This window comes from Phyllostomus discolor, chromosome 7, assembly GCF_004126475.2.
Source record: "Phyllostomus discolor isolate MPI-MPIP mPhyDis1 chromosome 7, mPhyDis1.pri.v3, whole genome shotgun sequence".
In the NCBI taxonomy this organism is placed as follows: domain Eukaryota; kingdom Metazoa; phylum Chordata; class Mammalia; order Chiroptera; family Phyllostomidae; genus Phyllostomus; species Phyllostomus discolor.
In genome coordinates this window covers 34,491,394-34,504,504 of record NC_040909.2, presented here as the reverse complement: position 1 = coordinate 34,504,504, position 13,111 = coordinate 34,491,394, and the positions used below count along the sequence as shown (strand labels likewise).

The window sequence follows — 13,111 nt, the reverse complement described above, 5'->3', positions numbered from 1 at the left end:
TGCACCACGTCATGTAATCCCCGCAACAGATAAGGACTCGTAGGAGCCCTGTTATCCAGATGAGGGAGCTCTGGCACACAGAGTTGGAATAACTGCTAAGGCCACGTCGTTTATGAGAAGTGTCCTTTGAGCCCAGTTTGGGGTTTGCAAGGAGGATACGCTTAGGGTCCTGGCTTTGCCGCTTGGGCAGGTGAGACCTTAGGAGAGTTATTTAACTTCTCTGAAGCCCCGTTTCCTCACCTGAGAGATGTTTAATGCCTCCTCATCAGACTCAATGAGAAGTAACCTGGCGAAAAGCTCTCAGCACTTGCCTTAGCTGCCCTGCAGGCCAGGGGGCGCCATTCACAGAAATGCCCTGTCAATCAATAGTGCCCTCTGGGCTGGGCAATCCTCGAAAAGTGGCATTCAGCTCTTCTCCTAACCAAAAAGAGTCATCTCTGTCAATAAATTCCTCGCCTTCCCTAGCCTCTGATACCATGCGCCTCAGAAAAAATGTGTGTCACATCTGAAAATCTTCCTCACAGAGAAGGAAGAAGAATTAACATTTTTGAGCTTTGGACCATGGAAATCTGGCTCTTACTGGGCCTAGGAATCAGCTGTAGCCAGATAGCCTCACTGGGTGACTGCCAGGGGGTTCAATAAGTGGTCACTGTAGTTACTAGTAAGCACTCCAAAAACATTCAGTGGTTTGATTCTGGGATCTTGGCTAACTGACATTTAAATAGATACTATGTGCCAGCCATCCTTCTGAAAATATATATCTAATTCAAACCTGACAACAGCTCAATAACACAATAGTCCAATTATTATCATCAACCCCATTCGACAAATGAGGAAGTTGAGGCATAGAGAGGTGGGGCAACTTGCCAAAGGTCATCAGCCAGCAGGAAAGCTGGGCTGGGCCAGGGTACTGTGCCCTCGCCATCACGCCCACACACCCTCTGTGCACCAAAAACGTCAGAATCTCAGCGATACCAACCACAAAGACACAACAAAAATTCTAGACTTTTATTTTGGCGGGGGTGAATATGTGAGGAGAGGAGTTGTTATATTAACAAAGAACAGTTGTTGTGCCCTTCAACAAGGACTCCTCCAGGCTGCCTACAAGGGAGTAGGGCCAAGTGGGGTCTCTGTCTGTGGGGTGCTCCCACTGGCTGGAGACCAGAGGCCTTCAGACTGCACACGAGGGCTCTGGGGTCTCACCTACTCTGCTAAGTGCTGGGCTGGCCTGGCCTTGCTGAGAAAGGGCTGGACGAAGGCAGCAGGAGGGACAGGGCTTGAGGCTGTGTGCTTGGGAGGAAGTCCAGCGCCGAAGTTCAGGGACATGACAGTGAACTAGGTTTAAAACACTGCCTCCAAGTCACCAGGGGAAGTTGGTCTGCATTTAGCTCACTTGGAAGAAGGCGGAGATGTGGGAGACACATGGAAAGATTTTCCTCGAACAAGTTGAGATGAGAAAGGGTGGGGTGGCCAGCTGAGATGAGCTTGTGCTCAGCGTGGCGCAGGGCGGGGGTGGGTTGGTAAACCGAGCAGCCAGATAGAACTGGGTGCAAGTTCAGGCTCAGTCCTCGGACCTCAAGTTTCCTCTCTATAAAACAAATACCGTATCACCTACCACACAGGGTGCCTACCCGTGGGGATTAAATGAGATAATATGCATAAATAGCATACAGCCTGGCTTACAGTAAGGGCTCAATCAAACATTTGCTGGTCACTAGAGTTTGCTGTGCATTTACTCTCTGAGTGCCTAACGTGGGTTATAATTCAGGGTTAACAGCGTGGTACCAGACCAGCCACGTCACATTCCCAAGAAGTTGCGATGAGTACGAATTCTTGGGCCCCACCCTAGACCTGCTGAGTCAGAAAAGCCTGCATTTTCACCAGCCCCCTAGATGCTGATGAAGTCTGAGAACTCCCACCTAGTAGTGATTTGTATTGTCATAGAACGAAGTGAAAACTTTTATTCTTGCGTGGCCAACTACCGGTTTGCCCAGGACTATCTGGGTATTAGCACTGAAGGTCCCTTGCCCCAGAAAGACCCTCGGTCCTGAGGAAACTGGAAACTTCAGTCACCCTCTTAACTGGAACCATACTTCAGCCCGGGGAAGAGATCACGGGATCACAGCTAAGGAGAGCAAACCAGCGGAGGGTGAGAGAGCGTGAGGGATGGGGGCTGATGGTGAGGGAGGAGACAGATTGGTGAGGGCCATGTGTAGCATGGGGTGAAGGCCAACTGAGAGGCCCAGGAGCAGAGGGACCCCCCTCACCCCAAGTGCCCAGCAAAGCTCAGGGATGGTTCCTGAGAGTGGGCTTTCTTTGTGAAACCGAGGCAGGAGCTGAACGTCAGAGTAGGGAGGCTGTGGAACAGACAGAAGTGGAAGTGGCTGAGAGCCTGACCCTTGGGAACTATAATATTTGAGGACTGCAGCGGGCCAGGGGGCTGCCATAGGCCGTGGGGTTGGGAGTGAAGAAGGGTAGTAGGAGCCTGTCTCACTTAGGGTTTACGGTATGGAGGCCCCTGCTGATATCTGTAATAATTATCAATTCACTTAATAAACATCATGTTAATTTTGTACCACTAGGCCTTCCACAGAAATGGAAGGGGTGTGAGGAATGCGGTGTCATGGTAGATTCTGACCAGATGGATAAAAGGTTGAGCCAGGCTCTGAAAGGACCAGCTGTGATGAAAAGAGGAGCTACCTACGGTAAGTGTCCACTTACAAAGAGCTGGGAAGCTTTGGGCACGGCTCCTCCAGGCAGTTGTTTCTTCTACTAACCAGTCATCACTGAGAAGCCATTGTGCCCAAGGGACCAGAACGGCATGGAACCCTCTTGTGGTCTCTGCCCTGGCTGTACTGCCGAATCACCTGGGAGCCTTAACAAGTCTTCATACCTGGGCCCCCTCCCAGGCCACTTGCTGCAGGTTATCTGGGGTGTGGCCTGGGCTTCAAGATCTCCCCCCACCTCCTGAAGTGACTCTAAATCTAATACACAGTCGTTCGAGAACCACTGGCGTAGGTAGATGGAAATTTGAGACGATGGCATCAGACTTGAGATGGCTTTGCTACCTGCCTCACATCCCTCCTCTGCCTCCATTTCCCAGCTGGGCTCCCACCCAAGTAGTCCCTGGGCTGTCACAGCATCCGGATTTCCTCCCCCTCTTTGCCAATTCTGGGCCAGGGTGTTGGGGGGCCTGCGTGGCAGGTGGTGCTGACCACGGTGGGGGAGGCAGAGTGAGTCATGCGTGGGTCACACACTTAGTCATTCTGGGGAACTGGGAGAAGCGAGGCCGGCCCCCTCCCTCAGGGTGTTGTGGGGGTGAGAGCAGGGATGTGTCAACCAGATAAAGAGTTTTGTCAGAGCTTCTTGAAGGGGAGATGGATCTTTGCTCCTTTCATTTCCTCTTCCTGCTCTCAGCAGCTGTGAAACTACCGGAAGGGCCTGGAGTCAGAAAAGGAGGCTCAGGAGGCCAGTTCATTTTTCTGCTGGGCACTCACGGTGCGGGGCACTCACAGTGGGAGGCACTGTGAGACTCTGATAAAATGTGATCATGTCCCCGAAAGACTGCAGGTGTATACATAACTCTGCACGACTCTGACCGGGGTGGGGTGTCAGCCAGCCCTCCTATCGCCCCACAGAGCCAGGATTAATTTCCCCTGTCCTGGGGTCCCTTGAGTCCAGACGCAGGAAGGAGGAGGACAGGGCCTGGGCAACTGTGACGAGAGAGCCAGCTGCTGCCTGGCAGATGAGAACAAAACAAGCTGCCAGTTACCTGCAGGTAACGGGAATTTTAATTTTGACCTCCACGTGTTAATTCCAGGGTTCCAAAAGCTGAGGGAGCATCGGAGTCTCTTGGAGGGCTTATTAGGTTCTTTTCAACTCCGAACTGCTGGCTCAATGGGTCTGAGATGCTGCCAGATAATTTGCATTTCTTACAAGTTCTCAGGTGACCATGAAGCTGCTGGCCTGGGGTCCAGACCTCAAGAACCACTCATCCAATTATTTTACCTCTGCTGGTCAGCTCAGGCGCAGGTCCCACGACTGACCAGGGAGCTGGGTTTGAGTCCAAGTTGATGGTTTACGACCGTGTTGCCAGGATATACATATTATGGAAAGCATCCATCAGTTCTTGGGTCCATGTAAACTCAGCCTTGTTTTTTATTTGTTTGTTTGTTTGTTTGATTTTCCACATCAGCATGATAATGAGCAATTTGGCATGACTGGAGCCCAGAAAGTGGAAGTCCTGGGGAATGAGTATCTCCAGTTTGCACGGGGTAGCTCACCTCCTGTGTGCCTGAAGAGCAGGGCCTGTGAGTGTTCGCAGCTCTGATTGTTACAGTGCTTTTGTTTTTTACATTAAACACAGTTGTCCATATATTAGGAAAAATGCTGGAGTGCTTAAGAAGCAAACTGGAAGTCCACTTGCCTTTGCGGAAAAACTTCCCATAGTTAAGGTGCTGACAGCAGGGGTACTTCTGAGCTCACTGCCTGGCCCTGCAGAATCTGGCAGTGGCTGCAGGCAGAGGAACAAACCAATTGCTGAGGTGAATGCCCACAAGGCTTCTCCTGATTGGACATGGTTGAACTGGGCCCTGAGGCACAGTGCATCCAGGGCTGGATTTCATTCTGATGCTGAGTTGGTGTTCTAGGGCAGTGATACTCAAATCTCACTGTGCACTTCAGTCACCTGGGGTTCTTATTAAAATGCTGATTCTGACTGAGACGTTTGGATCAGGGCCCGAGAGTCTGAATTTTCAACAAGCTCTTGGGAGAAGCAGATGCTGCGATGCTGACATCAGTGACACCTGGGAACTTTAATCTACTGCATCTTCAGAAACTTGTGAAGGTGGAGGTGGAGTTTATTTTAAACAGGTAGTTCTGGTATATACCTAGGAACCTTAGAAAGTGAAACCTATACTCTTCAAAAGTAGTGCAATTAGTCGGCCCAATATGCACCTGAAATTTTCCTCTGGTCAGCAAACAACCTCCTCACCTACAAGGTTTATGAAGACCCTCCCTTGTGGCTCCCCCAGGTTGGGGAATTCCTTTCAGGGCACACAGCATGGTGATTCATCATCCCTGTCACACTGTGAACCCCTGTGACACAGTGACTGGGTTTTAATGCCCTGTTGTCCTCCTGCTGTGTGGCTCAGAGCTCGATAAATATTTGTTGCCTGAATAAACATATCTGATTTCCCTTCTTTTGTGGGTAATGAACACCAGCCTGTTACTAGTTGTTTAGCGGCACAGCCCACTGAGACATGTCTTAAAAATGAGATAGAGGGGCCACTGCGGGGGAGACATCATTTGACTTCCATTTTACCAAGCTTTCCCTGGTTGTTGTGCTGAGAAGGGAGTGCAGGGGGACAAGAAGGAAACAGGCATGAACGCTGGTGGCTGGGGCTAGAGCATTAGCAGTGGAGATGAGAAATAGGTGGGTTCTTGACATACTGTGCAGGCAGAGTCAGCAGGATCTGCTGACAGGTGGGATGTGAGGTGTGAGAGAAAGCGTGGAATCAAGGATGACCCTGAGGCTTTTGGCCTGAGCGACTAGAAGCACTGAGCTGGGGAAAGACATGGGTGAAGCAGGCACAGGTGGGCGAGGCTCGGGCACTCAGCCTTGGGCATGTTAACTTGGAGAAACTCTTCTTGAGACGTCCAAGGGGATGTCAAGCAGGCAGCTGGTTATATGTATGGGGTTTGGGAGTTTCGAGCTGGACATAATGCCTTTGGGAGTCACTAGCATGTAAAAGGCCTTTAAGTCTCAAGGTTGGATGAGATCACCAAGAGAGTGAGTTCAGGCAGAGAGGAGCACCAAGGATTGAGCTCTGGGATGCTCCAAAGTTAACGGGTTAGGTGGAAAAGGAGGAACCAGCAAAGGAGATGAGGGAAGCAGATGCAGCAGAAGAAAGTGTAACAAGGAAGAGGGAATAATGAACTGTGTCAATGCTGTCAGAGGTCAAACGTGAGAATAAGAACCAACCACTGGATTTAGCATGATGAAAGCCACTGGAAACCTTGAAAAGGGTGGTGGTAGAATGACAGGCGAAAGTCTCTTTGGAGCCGTGTAAAGAGAAACAAATGAAAGGAATTCATGACAGTAAGCACAGGTCCCTCTTTTAAGATAGTTTCCTGCAAAAGACAGCAGAGAAGCAAGGCGTGGTATCGGGCAGAGGAGGTGGGTCAAGGGAAGGTTTTGTTCTTATTTTAAGATGGAGAGGTTCCAGTAGAGAGAGAACTGATGATACACAGAAGAGAGAGACGGCTTGGCCAAGTACTCACTAGGTGCAATCAATAAAAAAATGAAATCACACTGTACAAAAGACTGTAATCCTGTGGATGGGGGCAGGGGCGGTTTCCATGAAAAGCAACATCAGGCAACCCAATATGTGTCCTTTGCAGCCCTACCTGGGTAGCTCAGTTTGATAGAGTGTCATCCCTGTGCGCTAAGGTTGCAGGTTTGGTCCCTTGTCAGGACACACACAAGAATCAACCAAGGAATGCATAAATATTGGGTTGGCCAAAAAAGTCCATTATGTTTTTTCTATACAACGTCTCTAGTAGCATTTAGTTGTCTTTAACTTCATTCAAAACAGGTTTGTTAGACTGCATTGTGATAGCTGTCATATCAGCATGCACTTAAAAAATTGGTGAGTTTTTGTATAGCCATTTTAATACTGAAGATGGAAGAAAATATGCAACATTTTTGGCATATTGTGCGTTATTTCAAGAAAGGTAAAAATGCAACTGAAATGTAAAAAAAGATCTATGCAGTGTATGGAGAAGGTGCTGTGACTAACTGAATGTGTCAAAAGTGGTTTGCGAAGTTTCTTGGTACTATTGACATTGTGGCCAAATAATTCTTTGCTGTGGGGCTGTCTTACGCATGGGAAGATGTTTAGCAGCACCCTGGCCTCTACCCATTGGAAGCCAATAGAAGGAGACAGCCAGCATACTCAAAATATCCAAATCAATAAAGTTATTGGTGAAAATGAAAAAATTTGTGTTTTATTTTGTGAAAAAAAAGTAACGGCCTTTTTAGCCAACCTAATAAATGGAGCAGCAAATCAATAGTTCTCTGTCCCCTCCCCCACCTCTCTAAAAATCAGTAAGTTAAAAAAAAATTTACATTAAAAAAAAAAACCTAAGAGCACCATTTTTAGGCTCCTTGCCATGAGCTCCCACACCTAGCTGCAGCCCCCAGTCCTCTGAGGAGGTGCACATGCCTGCCCCACTCACAGGCAGGGCCACTGAACTTCAAAGCGGGGAACTTGCTCAAAGGCACAGAAAGGCTGGTGTCAGAGCTCAAATCCAGGGCTGCCGAACGTCAGGAGGCCGTGTCTCCACACACTGCTGCACTCACCTGCCTTCCTCCTCCGGCTTCTTGCAGGAAGGAGACACTTCGAGTGGCCCCCTGGCAGTCTCCTTACTTCAGGTTCTCCTGTAAGAGATGGGTGTTCTGAGCCAGACACTGGCAACTCACAATGTTCACAGCAAAACTTGAGGAATATTGGAATAAGAGGAAATAAGACAGACAGGCATTCCTCTTCTTTTCTTTATTAATGAGCTGAGATACACAAAGACTTAATAAAAAGTTACATAAAAGGCTCAAGCATCACCGAGATCTTCAGGCATCACTCTCGTTTCATGACAATGGCCACCTGTTACTACTGTGTAACAGAAGCTGGGCGCTCACAGGCGCTCCATTATTCAAGTATCTTTCCTTCCAGGTAAACCCGACATGGAATTTCTAATCCAATGGGCTGCCAATGGAGGAAGCCTCTCTATGGCTCTGGATTTCCTGTAACACATGAAGGGCCTCTGAGTTAGAGCTGCCAGGTGTTAGTGGGTCACATCTGGCAAAGTGAGACAGGCCACACTGGGCCACCAGGCACTCTCCACAGCAAGCGCCACAGGAAGGTGGGAGGCAAAGTCCTAAGAAAAACCATCTAAACTTCCCCTGTGTGGCAAAGTGCAGAGGAAGTCAGTGGCCATACCCCCATGCCGTGGGGGTGGGGAGGATGGCTAGGATTACCTGCTGGGGAGAAAAGGAGCCCTTGAAGGGGGAGGGTGTCAGAATTTTAGAAGGAAATCTGAGAGCACACAATGCAAAGGCATGGGGTGAGAGGGTTTCAGGAAGGGTGTGCTCCAGGGGACGTACCATTCAGGCAGTTTGGAAAGAGTGGGAACACTGGGATGTCATGAAAGACAGGAGTCTCACTGGGCTCCTCAGTCATGGAGTAGCATGGCCAGCTGCTTCCCAGACTGACCCTGCCAGGTGACCATGGAGAAACCATACTGGGGATGCCCCACGGCACCCTCCACTCTGGCCTATCTGGAGCCTTCACTGCCACAAGGGCCCATGATTCTCTAAAACACAAAGAACTATCTTTTACAAGTGTTATTCACCCACCTCACCTATGAGGAAAATGAGGTCATAGGAGATGAAGGCTGACCATTGGTTCAACAGCAGAAGCTGCAGAAGGCCACCCTTTCACCAGTTTCTCTCTAGGGCACTGTGGAGTTCGGCTGTGGGCTGAGGGCAGGATGACGTCCTGCAAGGTGGGGCTGGGGAAGGGGCAGGTGCACTGCCCCTGTTGGGTGGGGTTGGGGTGGTGGACTACAAGTAGTTGGAACCCCATTTGCCCGGTTACCTTCCTGGCTAAAGCTGATCTGCCTCTAAGACTCTCTGTGTAGTGTTCAGGGAATTGTGGGCTCCACAGAGGGCAGGGTGTGCTGGTGGTGGTCCGTGCCCTGGAGATGTTTTCTACCAGGGGACACTGCCCTGTGTGCGGGGCTTCTGGTCCCACTCACCACTGCCTGGGTGCAAAGCACCTCCATCCTGACTCCCTCCCTCCTGCCTGCCTCCGCCTCACCCCCAGTTTGCAGCTACTGTCAACCTGCACACGGGCTGCTGGCTCAGAGGAGCATCGGGGCTGGAAAGAGCCTTGTCCTGCTCATGTTTAAAGTGCCCCTCAATGAACATTATAGGATCTTGGGAAGCTGTGAGGTGCCTGATCTGGAATGTTCTTTGTTATCTTTTCTTTTAAGATAACAGAAAAAGAGGCCATTTACATAAATAAAGAAGTTTGATTTCCAGCAAAAGTCTCAACCGTTTCGTTCTGCAGCAGGATCGCTCTTGGGCTGGCCCCACGGTGCTGGTGATGTCGCCGAGTTAGCACTCAGCACACTTTCAAAACTGGAGAAGGACCCAGGTGTCCTGATGTCCAGCTGGGCACTCACTTTCCCCGGGGTCCTTTCTCCAAACAGTGGCCAGACCACCTGCTATGGATATTCTAGTTTGCCTAGTGACCTGACATGTAACGTTTAGGAAGTCAGGTTCACTAGCTGCATTGCCTGATCTTCTGACCTCCTCTCAGGGGTGCCCTGCTGGTCTGCTGCCCCTCCACTGCCACCCCAGCCCCCAATTCCAGTCTTTGGCTCTCAGCAGCAGCACCTGAGTGGGTGGTAGACATCATGAGGGAGCTGGGTGACTATCCCCTCGTAGAAACGTGTGTATGAGAGCGATAACATCACCTCAGCCTTCCTTTCTTCTCCAATCATATGTGACAGTTAAGGTCCGAGGGGAAAAAGCAGGAGCCAAAAAGGCAACCTGATGCTCAGTTTGCAAAGGCTTAAAGGGACTGTTATTTACTGGGTTTAAGAAGTGGTCATCAGTTGATCAGAGGGAAAACGGTTTCAGGTGTTGGTGCTGTTTCAGAAAGCACAGTACCGGATCACTTTTGGGTAAGAGTCAGCGTGAACCAGAATTTTCTGGATGGCGCCATGTCACCTCACTCTGATGTGGAGAAGCGTGTGGGCCTGTGTCAGTGGGTCGGTGTCGGAGAGGTGCCAGGCAGTACTGGCGAGGAGAGGAAGCCCTGTGACCAGCTGGGAAGAACAGACGTGAACCCACACTGACTGGAAAAGAAAGGAACATACAGGCAGATCCACTCACTTTAGTTTATACATTTCCAGGATAACAATGCCCCCTTTGGAACTGACTGGCTAGTCTCTCCAGTTTACAGGCCATGAGCAGGGTCTGCTTCCCCCGAGGCTTCCAGCTGCAGCCTCTGTTCACTTCCAGTCTTGCGGTCACTGAACTTTCATACTGAGCTGAGTTTTGGCACTGCTGGGAAAACTCAGTTTAAAAACAAAACAAAACAAAACAAAACACAAAACCACAATATTCCAGACAGGTTGTCAGAGAGATCTGCTGAAGACTTGAAACTTCACCAGGCAGTGGACACAGACCCCCTTGATACAATAATAATCACTAAAATAATTTAAAATTCTACAAAAGACACCCAATTGCAGACACCGTGGACTGGAGACAAGGGGGGAGTCGGGTCATGGCTTGTTTTGCACCCTGTACATGGTGGATAAATGCTTCCACCTCAGACCAGCACTACGTAGTCCAAAAACACAGCACAGCCACCGAGAGGTGGGGAGGGATGGGGCTGAATCAGCATGAGGGGCTCGGGTGCTGCTTCTGTGTGGTGGTGCTTCCCTGTGTCTTGTGAGGCACAGGAAGGCCTGTGCCCTTTTGGTGAAGCCAAACCCAGTCTCCTCCCCGCCCACCCTCCCTCTCTCCCTTCCTGTGCCAAGTCCTTGGGTCAAGGGTCATGGTTAGAAATGGTTTTCAGTGAGGTTAGGCAGTAGAGGGGGCCCGAGGCCTGGCCAGTGCATGGTCACTGTGCCCAGGGCCTCAGGCCCATCACAATATCACACACTGAAGTTTGTGGGTGCCAGTGGCCCGGTCTCCCCGCCATTTGGTCTTCTTCTTCTTCTTCTGGCTTTTTTCTGGAATCTGTTGCCTTTTGAGACAGTGAAGGGCAGAAAATCAAAGTCAGAATGGGCTTTGCTTCTCTCTGTCCCTTTCTTCCCTTGGCCTTGGGTCTGCGGGGCTGGGGGCTCATGAGGGCAGGATGGAGCGAGCTGCCTCACTGTCCTAGGTGCTGGAGGAGGGCAAAGCCTGGACAGTGTCTCTGAGGCAAGGGGAGTGGGGAGGGGGAGAGGGCAAAGCCTGTCATCCTCCTGGTGCGAAGTCCCGCCATCGTTCTGTGGCCACGCTGATCTAAATCATGTTCTACGTCATGTGCTACATAGTGTGGACCTGCATTTTCATGTTTCGTGTTTTAAATAAAATGGCAGGTCAACCGAGTACAAAAGCTTTATACATATTTTCTGTTAATTTTTTCCATGTCTTGGAACTAGAGGTCTGTAACCAAGACTTTACCACCTCCTAGTGATAGCACATCCTAAATGGAGGCAAAATGCCCAGGAGAAAAATAACTTCAAGAGTGCATAAGATGAAGGCTGCAACGTCTCACTCCACACTGGGAGGCTGTGGAGCACGTGTGTCTGCACTTGTTTGATGCGCCAGTGGCTGCGGGTGGCAGGACGGGAAGGACACTGTTAGAGCCCTGCATGGGGTCTCACAACAACCAGACGAAGGCAACACGCTGAAGGCATGGTGCCTGAGGACCACTGGTTAGGCTGCTCTGTACATGAAGATTTTGGAAATGGGAAACGGGGGCGATGGGGACAGCAGCCGGGAGGCTGTTTCAGTCACCTGAGCACAAGGTGATTGAGGTTTGAACCCTGGCTGTGCAGAGGACTGTATGAGAGACTGCTGACTGGGACTGTGACACTTGAAGACAGACTGTGTGTGGGGTCTGGAAAGGGACACACGCTCAAGCCCTCTGCGACCTGGGCCAGACAGTCGGAATGTGGCTTGTTCAGGTGAAATGTCAAAGGGCAGCTGCGGGGCTGGGGGCACATGAAGGCAGGATGGAGGGGCTGCCTCACTAGCTGACCTGCAGAAGCCAGGGGAGGCCGGGGAGGAGGCTGAGCTGCTGCCTCTGGCAGAAGGCACTTCCATGTGGCTGGCGATGGGCTTCCCTCACAGGCAGTGGGGTGGGCAGAGGTAGGTGGGACAAGGGGAGGGATGAAGAAATAAATGGAGGGACAAGAAATCTAAAAATAGGCCTCCAAATGCCCAGCCTCAGCCTTGGACCCAGGAACCTTGTTCCTCCAGCCCTCCTGGTCCCCCTCCTGCTACCCCTCCTGCTGCAGACAGAGGCCCCGTTTCCAGGGAGGCGTGTGGTCTCACCTGATCACTCTGACCAGGTCATGGAAGGCTTTGTCCACGTTGAGCGGTGGGTCCTTGGCACTGGTTTCTATGTACGAAATCTGGAAGGCAAAGCTCACTTTTGGTAAAAGCGGCACTGAGATCCATAAAGTCTTGTTCCCTAAAAACTCGAGTTCTCAGACATCCTGAGGAACCCCACGCTTTTAAAGGCCCCACAGAACCCTGGCTCCAGCGACCCCGAGGCCCTTGGGTGGCTTCTCACCAAGGCTGGAAAGTTTTACTGACAGTGTTTTTAAGTCCCTCTTGTTCTCTCACCAGAGATATTTAATAGCTCCCTAAAAATAGAATTAAAATGATCTTTTTATATACTTGAAGACTAAAGACTTTCATTTGTCAAACTAAAATATATTCTGATTCCACTCATTTTTCTTCTGAGGTCTATTTCTCCACCTTGGGGGGACTTCTGTCCCTCTTCCCAGGCCTCCGAAGGAGACTCGGGGGGTGGGGGGAACGGCTGAGGAGAGGCTGTGCCACAGCCAGGATGCTGAACCCTGGTGACCCCTGGCCAGTCCACGCCTCCCACCTCGACTAGACTGCCCGACCCGGCCTGTCTGCAGCCCCGAGCTCCGAGCTCAGCCTCGTTTACTGAAGGCTTGTGTCTGCACGTCTGATGCACAGTAATCAGCACTGGGCTGAAAGGCAGCCGCATGTTGGGAGGTACAGCCAGTGTGACCCTGCAGAACGGGTCATGAGGGTCGTGTCCACACCAAGCCTGGCAGAGGGATGAGAACAAAGGCCCTGTGAGGTTAGGACATAGTCCTGAGCACTCGTCCTCACCCATAACAGGGACCCCACAAAGTCAGGAAGGGCTCACCCCCACTGCCCCGCGAGAGGAGAGCACTCGGAGATCACCCAGCACGCACGGGACTCCCCACACGAGATGGAAGTGAGCCAGCTGTGACTGGACTGAAGGGCTTTGGGACTTCTCCTAATTTTTTCCTCATTACAAAATTAAGG

General features: G+C 50.7%; 1 protein-coding gene across 2 annotated transcripts in view; it reads right to left on the bottom strand.

Moving 5' to 3' along the window:
- Positions 1-7,541: 7,541 nt before the first annotated feature.
- The window catches only part of MRAS (muscle RAS oncogene homolog), a 56,062-nt gene continuing 50,492 nt past the window's right edge, over positions 7,542-13,111 (bottom strand). Inside the window, exons 5-6 of one of the 2 annotated variants that reach the window (XM_028518559.2) lie at positions 12,116-12,195; positions 7,542-10,817 (exon numbers count right to left, since the gene is read on the bottom strand). In XM_028518559.2, coding sequence (XP_028374360.1) covers positions 10,718-10,817; positions 12,116-12,195 — 180 coding nt within the window. In that variant the 3' untranslated portion in view covers positions 7,542-10,717. The remainder of the gene's footprint in view (positions 10,818-12,115; positions 12,196-13,111) is intronic. The other variant, XM_036030707.1, reaches the window with a different exon arrangement.